This window comes from Psammomys obesus, unplaced genomic scaffold (genome assembly GCF_907164565.1).
Source record: "Psammomys obesus unplaced genomic scaffold, mPsaObe1.curated_primary_1811, whole genome shotgun sequence".
In the NCBI taxonomy this organism is placed as follows: Eukaryota; Metazoa; Chordata; class Mammalia; order Rodentia; family Muridae; genus Psammomys; species Psammomys obesus.
The window spans coordinates 1-12,145 of record NW_026595782.1 but is presented as its reverse complement, the minus strand read 5'-3'; the positions used below and the strand labels follow the sequence as shown (position 1 = coordinate 12,145).

Sequence of the window (12,145 nt, the reverse complement as noted above, 5' to 3'; positions counted from 1 at the left end):
CATCCATTCATGTTTAAACTCTTGGAGAGATCAGGGATACAAGGCACATACCTGAACATGGTAAAGGCAATTATTATACAGCATGCCTATAGCCAATATCAAACTCAATGGAGAGAAACTTAAATCAATCACACTGAAATCAGGGACAAAGCAAGCCTGCCCACTCTCTCCATATCTCCTCAACATTGTTCTGGAAGTCCTTGCTGAGGAATAAGACAATTGAAGGAGATCAAGGGGATACAAACTGGAAAGGAAAAAGTCAAAATATCACTATTTGCAGATGATATGATAGAATACCTGAGTGACCCCAAAAATTCTACTAAGCATCTCCTACAACTGATTAATACCTTCAGCAAAGTGGCAGGTTACAAAACAAACTAAAAAAAATGAGTTGCCCTCCTGTATACAAAAGACAAACGGGCCAAGAAAGAAATTAGGGAAACAACACACTTCACAATAGCCACAAAGGACATAAAGTACCTTGGTGTGAAACTAACCAAGCAAGTCAAAGACTTGTATGAAAAAAAAAAATTCAGTCTCTGAAGAAAGAAATAGAAGATGATATCAGAAGATGGAAAGATCTCCCATGTTCATGGCTTGGCAGGTTTAATATAGTAAAAATGGCCATCTTACCAAAGCAATGTACCGATTCAATGCAGTTCCCATAAAATTACCAACAAAATTCTTTACAGACCTTGATAGAAAAATTCTCACCTTCATATGGAACAACAAGAAAACCAGAATTGCTAAAACAATTTTCTACAGTAAAAGATCTTCAGGGGGTAACTCTATCCCAAATCTCCAGCTGTAATATAGAGCAACAACATTAAAAACTGTGTGGTACTGGAACTGAAACAGACTGGTGGATCAATGGAATGGAATAGAAGACCCTGACATAAATCCACACAATTAAGGACACCTGATTTTTGACAAAGATGCCAAAAACATTCAATGGAAAAAGACAGCACTTTCAACAAATGGTGCTGGTCTAACAGGATGTCTACATGTCAGAAACTTCAAATAGATCCATATTTACCACCCTGAACAAAAGTAAAGTCCAAGAGGATCAAAGACCTCAATATAATACCAGACACACTCACCCGCTTAGAAGAAAAGTTAGGGAGGAGCCTGGAACTCATTGGCACAGGAGACAACTTCCTGAACTGAACACCAACAGCACAGATTCTAAGAACAACAATCAATAAATGAGACCTCATGGAACTGAAAAGCTTCTATCAAGCAAAGGACACGGTCATCAGAACAAAACGACTGCCTACAGATTGGGAAAGGATGTTCACAAACCCTATATCTGACAGAGGACTAATATCCTGTATACACAATGAACTCAAGAAGTTAAACAGCAACAAATCAAGTAATGCAATTAAAAAATGGAATACAGAGCTAAATAGAGAATTCTCAGTAGAGGAATATCAAATGGTAGAGAAACAGTTAAAGAAATATTCAACGTCCTTAGTCATAATGGAAATGCAAATCAAAACAAACCTAAGATTTCAACTTACACACATCAGAATGGCTAAGATCAAAAACTCAAGTGATAACAATATGCTGGAGATTGTGGAGGAAGAGGAACACTTCTCCACTGCTGGTGGGAATGTAAACTTGTACAACCACTCTGGCAAATAATCTGGCACTAACTCAAACAACTAGGAATAGGGTTTCCTCAAAATTCAGCTACACCCCTCCTAGGCATATACCGAAAGGAGGCTCAAGCACACAATATGGACATTAGCCGCTTTACTTGAAATAGCCAGAAGCTGGAAACAGCCTAGATGTCCCTCAGTGGAGGAATGCATAGAGAAATTGTGGTACATCTACACAATGGAATATTGCTTAGCATTACAAAACAATGAAATCATAAAATTTGCAGGTAAATGGTGGGATCTGGAAAAGATCATCCTGAGTGAGGTATCCCAGAAGCAAATAGAGACACAGGGTATATACTCACTCATAAATGTATATTACACATATAATATAGATCACACCTACTAAAATCTGTCCACCTAAAGAAACTAATCAAGAAGAAGGTCTCTGGGTAAATGTTCAAACCCCATACAGCAAGGCAAAGAGGATGAACATCAGAAGAAGGAGAAAACACGGAACAGTACAGGAGTCTGCCACAGAGGACCTGTGATAGGCTCTATCCTGCAGGGTATCAAAGCAGATGCTTAGACTTATGGCCAACCTTTGGGCAAAGTGAAGGAATTTCATTGAACAAGCAGGAAATAATAAGACCTGGAGGAGAATGGAACTCCACAAGGAGAGCAACTGAACCAAATAATCTGGGCACAGGGGTCTTTTCTGAGACCAAAACCCTTGATGGAGATAAACTAGAATCCCTGCACAGATGTTGCAATTGGCAGTTCAATTTCCAAGTGGGTTCCATAGTAATGGGAACAGGGACTGTCTCTGACATGGATGGATTGGCCTGATCTTTGAGGGGGGAGCTACCTCACCAGGCCACAGAGGAAGACAGTGCAACTCCTCCTGATGAGACCTGATAGACTAGGATCAGAAGGAAGAAGAGGAAGACCTCCCTTATTAGTGGACTTGGGGAGGGTCATGTGTGGAGAAGGGGGAGGGGTGGTAGAATTGGAGTGGAAGGAGGGAGGGGGCCAAGGGTTGATACAAAAATGAATAAAGTGTAATTAATTAAAATGGAAAAAAGCAGAGTCTGAACAGATAAAAATCCAATATCTAAATGAAGCAGTCATTGTAGCAAAACAAATCTCTACCATTAAAGAAGATGTACAAATAATTTAAAATAAAATGATAAAGAATAATTTGAAAAAAAATTGTTTTGTATGAAGACATGCCTACAGGGTGTTTTGTCAATCATTGCTTAATGGAAGAGGGCCCAGCTCATTGAGTGTTGCATAAGAAAAATTGTCTAGCCATGAATGGTGTGGATACTTGTGACTCCAGCACTTGAGATTCCAGAAACAGGCTGATCTCTGAATTTGAGGCCAGTCTAGTCTGCAAGGTAAGTCCAGGGCACTCAAGGCAATTATGCACAATCCTGTCTTGAAAACCCCCAAACCAAAAACACACAAATAAAAGTTACTGTATAAAGAACAATCTATTCCTGATGACACCTAATTGACTAGGATTAGAAGGAAGAAAAAGAAGACCTCCCCTTTTCTGGTCTAGTCTGTTTGGTATTTTTTATTCCTCTTGTATATTGAATGACATCTCTTTCTTTAAGTTGGGAAAATTTTCTTCTATGATTTTCTTGAAAATATTTCTCTGGACCTTGGAGCCTGGAGTCTTCTTTTTCATCAATTCCTATTATTCTTAGCTTTGGTCATTTCATAGCGTCCTCGATTTCTTGGATATTTTGTGTTTGGGACTTTTCTGATTTTACTTGTTCTTTGAGAGAAGTATGTATTTCTGCGAGTGTATCTTCAGCTCCAGAGATTCTCTCTTCCATCTCTTGTATTCTGTTGGTGACACTTACCTTTGTGGTTCCTGATCTTTCCTCTAAGTTCTCCAGCTCCAGGGTTTTCTCAGTTTGTGTTTTCCTTATCGATTCTAATTCTGTTTCCATGCCTTGTACCATTTCCTTCATCTGTTTGAATGTGGATTCTTTTCTCTCTATGATGGTCTCTATTATTTTCTTTATTTCCTTTCTATATGCCACTAATTTTATCTCTACTTGTGCCTCTATTTGTTTGGCTATGTTTGCCTGTGTTACTTTAAGAAATTTGTCTATTTCTTCTTTCATTTCCTCCAATTGACTGGCCAAGTCTTTGAAAGATTTGTTCATTTCCTCTTTAAATGACTGAATTTGCATGGTTATTGTTCTGAGAGAGTTGTTTGTTTCCTCTTTATGAGCCTCAAATAGCTGGGTAAGCTTAGCTTTACAGTCATTTTCCTGTGCTTCTGATGAATTGGAGTATCCATCAATTTGGGGGGTTGCTGGTGAAGTCATAATGTCCTGAATTATGTTGGAAGTGTTCTTTCGCCTACCCCTGGCTATTGGCTTATCTGAAACCTTCCCTGTTTATTTTTGGGTTCTGCAGTTCAGACTGGTACTATCTCTCTCTGGTGACTGGAGAGTTCTTCAGGAAGCTCACAGTGGTCCCATATCCTCAGCACACTAGCTCTACCTGTAGGATAAAAGTAGGAAGGCACAAACCAGGCAAATGCAGGCATGCTTGCATTTGTTGTGCTTGTGTGTGCATGCGTGTGTGTGTGTGTATTTGTGTATTTTTGTGTATGTTTGTGTTTGCCCGTGGAAGTGTGCTTGGAAGTATGTCTCGGGAAAAGGATTGATAGATAATATTGAACCCTTGAGTCTGTGGGAGGGACTCTGCACTGTATATGTAGCAGGTACTAGTGATGGTCCTGGCGAAATTGATGGCATTAAATGCCTTTAACTCCTCAAATGGACCCACAGAGCAGGGGCTTCAATGTCCCAAGTGACCCTCTGTTTCCCAAAGAGGGTATGTGGGTGGGAGGTGTTTGATATCTGGCTACTGTTTTAGGAGGACCCTGGATCTGGAGCTCTGCAGATTCTCAAGGGTGCACTCACTCTCAGGCAGGTCACTTGGCAGAGATGAGGGTATCTGGGCTCTCTGTTCTCTGGTTTGGCCCTATTGGTTTGATGTGTTCTGCTGTCTCTGTGCTGCTGCCACTGCCAGATTAGGAAGTCCCGTTGCAGCTGGAGACTAGGATGCCAGTCCAGAATTTTTCTGGTAAGGCCTAGGGGCCATCCAGTGTACTCTCCAAGCTTGGGAGGTCCAGTGCCTGTTGTGCTTACCTTGTATGGGGATCTGCTTGGCTATGGTGGATATATATGAGTATATAGCGTAATATTTGTCACTCCGGCATTGAGCAGACTGTGCAGTCAGTGTCTGAGTTACCCCACAGGGACAGCATCTTGGCTAGTAGACCCGGGACCATGGGATGATGGATATGGGCATCTGGATCAGCAGTGCAGAGGCCTCGATGTCCCAAATATATGTGGGCACAGGGTTTTTTTGTTGTTGTTGTTGTTTTGTTTTTTTCTGAAACTATTTCTCTAACCACGGAACATGTATGGATATAACCTAGAACCTTTGCTCAGATCAAGCTCGTGGTAGCTCAATAACCAATTGGTTTCCCATAGTAAGGGGAACAGGGACAATCTCTGACAGGAATTCAATGGCAGGCTCTTTGACCTCCCCACCCCCCAAGGGAGGAGCAGTTCTGCTAGGCCACAGAGGAGGACTTTGCAGCCAGTCTTGAAGATACCTGATAAAACAGGGCCAGACGAAAGGGGAGGAGGTCCTCCCCAATCTGTGGACATGGAAAGGGGCAGGGAGAAGCTGAGGGAGGGATGGTGGGATTGGGATTGAATAGGGAGCAGGATACAGCGGGGATAGAGTTAAAAAATGTAACTAATAATAGTAAACAATAATAATAACAAAGAAAACTTTACAGAGAGCCAGTTAATGAATGGCAAAGCTGAAAAAAAAATGAATTATCCATCCATGAGACTTTCAACAACTAATTTCTCTTTTTGAATGTTACTATATTTGTCTTGAGTTAGAATTCATATTTTGTTATTACTGTTTTCCTGGAAATTTCCTTCCTAAGGATGGAACAATCATTACACTTTATAGACATTATTCATCATGATATGTTTCAGAAAGAATCATGAAACTACTTTTTACCAGAGAGAAGTTAAAACCTTCAAGTGTGAACCTGATCATGTGGTAGGAAGTACATTCAGGGTGAAGCTGAGATTAAAGTAAGACTTGTGTGAATTCAAAACCTATCGTATGATTCCAGGCTAGCATGTGAAGGTTTTCATAGCTGTTGAAACCATAGGGTATTGCCCTGAGATTGGTATTCTGGCCTGTTTTCCTGTGTCATGTTCGGCATTTATTATACTTATTTTGTCTCAGAGCTTTTCAGTCCTTCAATGGACTTGGCTATTATGTCTGCGAATAATCTACTCCTCTATTAAAATATATGTCAGTTCCAGCTTAACTGTGTCTCTGTATAATATTAATATGCAAAGGCTTCTCGCTCTGCATCAAAGTTCCTCCATTCCAATTACACAAGAAGCTGAGATGTAGCACTGGAGATCTTTGTTGTATTAAATTGAGAAATAAGCAAAAAATAGAAGACCTCCCCTATCAGTGGACTTGAGGATGGGCATGCAGGCAGATTGTGGAGGAAGGGGGGGATTGGGATGGGAGGAGGGAGGAAACCACAGGGCGGATACAAAGTGAATAAAGTGTAATTAATAAAGAATTAAAAAATAGGCCTTCCAAAAAAAAAAACAAATAAATAAACTGTAGTTAATAAAAAATTAATTAGAAAAGGACTAATATCCAGAATAAGTATTAAACTCTAGAGGGCATCTTCAGTGCAAGCCTTTCCGTATTACACCATGAGTATATTTCTTAACACATGTTGATGGTCACTTGATGACTGACCATAACAGGGAAATGTGAGAAAAGATAGTTCACCATAGACTTTCCTCCATAGAAGAGTACAATCTTTGCCTGTGACTATATATCAAATTATGGGTTTCATCCAACGGTTTGTACAGATAGAAAAGCAGCAGAAAAATGTATATCAGAAGTAAAACTTCTAACAAGGGAATCTGGGTAAAGGGTGTCTGAATAAAAATATTGCAACTGGAAAAAAAAAAAGAACAAGCAATTAAGCATCATTCTTCCATCCTCTCTGCATCATTGCCTGCTTCCAGCTTCCTGCTTGGTTTCTCTCAGCTGATTGTTACCCAGTACATATATATGTATCGAATCAATTCTTTCAGCCTTATGCGGTTTTTGGTCATGACTGTTTCAAGGAAATGGAAACACAAATGAAGACAGCAAATGACTTTTATTCAATCAATATTTAAAGAATTTATTTTTCTGAGGTCCAGAACTCAAATTAGAATTTCTGTGTTATCAGGATTTATTATATGTAGGCGACAAATAGGACAAGTTGAGTTGTCAGATAGCCAACGATCAATGCATTTATGATGATATTCATGAGCGCAAGGTAGTATGCGAATCTTACTGCCTTGTTTATACCGTGTAATACAAATACTGCACTGGTTTAATTTATCATATTTACAAAAATCTCTTACTGGTAAACTGTTAATCTGTTGTTTGGTAAGTCCTTTAGGGTGGTAATTACGAACATTATTGAGGATGGTAAAATGAGGCATTGATGGCCAAGAATCACTATCAGCAGAAAATTCTGGAGTGGTAACACGCCTTCTCTGTCTGGCCTCATAGAGTGGGTGAGGTAGTATATTTAAATCGTTAGTGTCTTCATTTTGTGAGCTAGCTGATGAATTTATATTATTGACTATAGTATTGTCACTAGCCACAGGAGTAGGTAAAATATGTTGATTGAATCTTAAATTGGACCAGGGTAAGGAATTTGTGATAGAATTATGGGTAGAACTTGAATTAGAACTGGAAACAGAACTGGAAATCTCACTCTCACCAGAATGAAGTCTTCTATCATTATCACTTGATGGTGAGTCAAAGTCCTCTAACTGAATCGAAATCCAATTGTCATCGAGTATCTCATAAACTACGGTCTGGATGTACCCTGATAGTCCAAAAGGAGATGCAGGTCTTGTAAAATCTAAACTAGTGTTTGCGGTTTGATCAACAGAAATTATTTCAGAATTCTCTATACCTGTCTGATTAGGACAGGAAGAGGTGTTTCTGTTTTCTTCTTGATTAGTTTCCACAGGGACAAATTTACTTGGTGTTACAGATATAGACTGACTGTTATGATCAGTGTTCTTTGGCGATATGTGTTCTATCGTTGGAGAAGATGTTCTTTGCAAATCAGATATAGACAAATTATCTCCCAATTGCAAACCTATGTGACCATTAGAACCAAGGAAAGACTCATCCACCTTAAGATGTGACTGTGTTCCTGGTAAGACATGATGATAAGCTCTCACTAATTCCATATCCTGAGTATGTGGAAGTGGCCGACTTCCCATTGTTTCTCCAACTATCAGAACTTCTGGACTCTGTCTTCTGGAGATTCTATCTTTAATAGGTGGCCCTTTGATTAAAACATCAGTTATATCTTCCTCTGGTGAGAAAGGGATTACACAGGTTGACTCAGGTTGTTGATGTTCCACTTCATTCTGGCTTCTCCTTGTACAGTCATGGTAGCTATGTCCTGAAGATAATACATGGTCATTTTGAGGATTTGAATTCCCATCATGAAAGGTAAATCTCATCTCTCCAGTGATGTCATTATTCTTTGGTTTACACTGACTTTTTCTTGCCCCAAGCCCACCCTCCAGTATTTTTCTTCGTGTTATAGTTTCAGATTGTTGAAAAGAGGGAACCTGGACTCTTTCAGAATCATTACTAGGCACAACATCTGAAGTGTTTTCTTCACCTGTAAACATAAAACGAAAGTTAAGCAGATAGGAACTCTCAAAATTAGAATGTATACTTGTTTGACACTGCTTCAAAAATAAATAAAATAACCCTAAAAATTCAGATATTTAATCTGAATTGGTTTCATATTTCACATAGCATCAATAAAAGTGAAAAATGTAAAACATAAAAATCAAAATTTACACAGAGTTCAAAATTGCCTTTGAAATATCCTATATTTCACACACACACACACACACACACACACACACACACACACACACACAAAGATAACTACCCATTATCACTATCAAAATTTTTCTGAGGAAATTACAGATGTCCTTTGAGGAGGAGAACAGAATTATGCCAAGTTTCATTTGTTGATTTTTTTTTTGATATACAGTCTCTTTCTATGACTTCTGTAAAGAAGAAATAGAAGTGATAAACAAATATATGGAAAAATGGTAAATATCATTTGCCACCTTAGAAGTAAGTGCATATCAAGATTACATTGCAGTGCTCTCTCAATGATTGACAATCGTTTACTACATTAATTATTATTACTAATCATAATAGCATACAGTTTACAATTTACAACAAGAAAACCCAAAGTAATAGTGTTTTGAGAATATTCCTTGTTGTAAAAACCTTAAAAAAAAAGACTTGTAGTTTGCAACTTAAAACTTCTATCCCAACTAAATGTTTGTTCTGCTAAATTATAGAAAATATCGGTTTTATTTAATGTGAGATGCTCAAAAAACTCGGGTAATATACAGAAATTTTAACAATGTTGAATTCAGAGTATTCAGAGGGTTACTGACATCTAGTTGAATCATTGAATCTTGGAAGCCCTTGGCTCTGCCTTTGTTTTCTTTACTGAGATCTATTACAAACTTGAGTATTTCAGGTTCACCTTTTTGATACACATGTTTATTTTTTGTTTTGTTTTGTTTTCGTTTTTGTTTTTTTATATTGACTCAGATTGTAGATAACTCATTTGCCTTTTGTTATTTGCCATATATTCTCCAGCAAGAACTGTGGCAAATAATAGTACTATATGCATTTAAACTTTTATGATGCAACACTGCACTGATATTGGGTCAGTTTAAATTACTGTGATGTAATGTAAGATAGGTGTTAACTCTCTGACATATTTTAATAATATAAGAAAGATGTTAGCCTGAATCTTAAAAAATTCCACTAGGCACATCCTACAAGTGATTGTCTAAACTAATGTCTTCAAATGGAAAAATTTCATTTGAAGACATTTATATGTCCAAATAGAGAGCTCTGATGTAACAGTGCTTTGAAATTTTCCTTCAAAAACAGTAATAACAAGGAGCAAAGAGGATAGCAGATCATGCAAATGAAGGTCTGCTATTGTTTTCAAGGTGTAACAGGCATAGCGGGAGACCAGCTACCCAGTACAGTAAGTGGTGACAGGAAAACATGGTGGCCAGCAGCAAGAAAAGTAACAGGGCTTCTTTGTCAAATATTGAGTATTCATAGGTGTGTGGGTTTATTTCTGGGTCTTCTATGCGGTTCCATTGATCCTCCTTTCTGTTTCTAGGCCAATACCATGCAGTTTTTATTACTGTTGCCCTGTAGTACAGCTTGAGATCGGGAATGGAGATACTCAATATTTGACAAAGAAGCCAAATCCATTCAATGGAAAAAAGACAGCATCTTCAACAAATGGTGCTGGACCAACTGGATGTCTACATGCAGAAAAATGAAAATAGATCCATATTTATCACCCTGCACAAAACTAAAGTCCAAGTGGATCAAGGACCTCAACATAAAACCAGATACTCTAAATCAGTTGGAAAAAAAAAGTGGGGAACAGCCTAGAACTCATTGGCACAGGAGACAACTTCCTGAACAGAACACCAACAGCACAGGCTCTAAGAGCAACAATCAATAAATGGGACCTCATGAAACTGAAAAGCTTCTGTAAAGCAAAAGACACTGTCATCAAAACAAATAGACAGCCTACAGATTGGGAAAGAATCTTCACCAACCCTTTATCTGACAGAGGGCTAATATCCAGTATATATAAAGAACTAAAGAAGCAGAAAAGCAACAAACCAAGTAATCCAATTAAAAAATGGGGAACAGAGCTAAACAGAGAATTCTCGAAAGAGGAACATCGAATGGCAGAGAAACACTTAAAGAAATGCTCAACCTCATTAGCCATTAGGGAAATGCAAATCAAAACGACCCTGAGATTTCACCTTACACCCATCAGAATGGCCAAGATGAAAAACTCAAGTGATAGCACATGCTGGAGAGGTTGTGGAGAAAAGGGAACCCTCCTCCATTGCTGGTGGGAATGTAAACTGGTTCAACCACTTTGGAAGTCAATCTGGCGCTTTCTCAGACAACTAGGAGTAGTGCTACCTCAAGACCCAGCTATACCACTCCTAGGTATATACCCAAAATTTGCTCAAGTACACAACAAGGACATTTGTTCAACCATGTTCGTAGCAGCTTTATTTGTGATAGCCAGAACTTGGAAACGACCCAGATGTCCATCAAAGGAGGAATGGATACAGAAATTGTGGTATTTTTACACAATGGAATACTACTCAGCAATCAAAAAGGAGGAAATCATGAAATTTGCAGGCAAATGGTGGGATCTAGAAAAGATCATTCTGAGTGAAGTATCCCAGAAGGAGAAAGACAAACATGGTATATACTCGCTTATATAGACCTACAAGATATGATAAACATAATGAAATCAACACACCTAAAGAAGATAATCAAGAAAGTGGACACAGGCGAAGGTGATTAATCCTCATTTAGAAAGACAAATGGGATGTGCATTGAACGTATGACAGGAGTCTACCACAAAAGGCATCTGAAAGACTCTACCTATCAGTGTTTCAAAGCAGACACTAAGACTTATAACCAAACCCTCGGCAGAGTGCAGGGAATCATATGAAAGAAGGGAAGTTAGTATGATATGGAAAGGATAGGAGCTCTACAAGGACCAAATATATCCGGGCACAGGGTCTTTTCTGAGATTGACACTCAACCAAGGACCATTTATGGATATAACCTAGAACTTCTGCTCAGATGTGGCCCGTGGTAGCTCAGTAACCAAGTAGTTTTCCAAAGTAAGGGGAACAAGGACTATTTCTAACAGGATCTCAAGGGCAGGCTGTTTGACCCCCTCTCCCCCAGGGGAGGAGCAGTCTGTTAGGCCACAGAGGAGGACTTTGCAGCCAGCCCTGAAGATACCTGATAAAACAGGGTCAAATGAAAGGGGAGGAGGTCCTCCCCTCTCTGTGGACTTGGAAAGGGGCAGGGAGGAGACCAAGGAGGGAGTGTGGGGTTGGGGAGAGAATGAGGGAGCGGGATACAGCTGGGACACAGAGTTAACAAAATGAAACTAAAAAGAAAAATAAAATTAAAAAAAAGAAGAAAAGTAACAAGGTCATTTTAAAAGTCTCTTTGTAAATTGGGGTTAATTCTAGTGTGAAGTGACTTCCACTTGAGATGTTTGGAAATGGAGCGTACTATGAAAAGTCTCCGAAAATTTTACACAGCATACTCAATAACAGGGTATGTTTTTGAGTTATACTCAATTTCAGGGTAGATGTACAGAAGAGAGAAGAACCCCTGCGCTAGCTGTATTAGCAAAGGGAAGGATAAAGGCCAAAGGAAAGAGTAGCAAGAGATAAAACAGAGGTAAAAACCCACAGAACCCTTCACACTTCACTACACAGATTTAAAATGCAACAAAACAGAAATTTCAGGGTTTA

General features: G+C 38.8%; 1 protein-coding gene across 1 annotated transcript; it reads right to left on the bottom strand.

Annotated features, from left to right (window-relative positions):
- Positions 1–6,904: 6,904 nt before the first annotated feature.
- LOC129685883 (E3 ubiquitin-protein ligase RLIM-like) lies at positions 6,905–8,397 on the bottom strand (the record flags this gene model as incomplete). Its single annotated transcript, XM_055619394.1, has 1 exon — positions 6,905–8,397. A coding segment is annotated over one exon (1,493 nt), but the record flags the coding sequence as incomplete, so codon positions are not given.
- Positions 8,398–12,145: the final 3,748 nt, after the last annotated feature.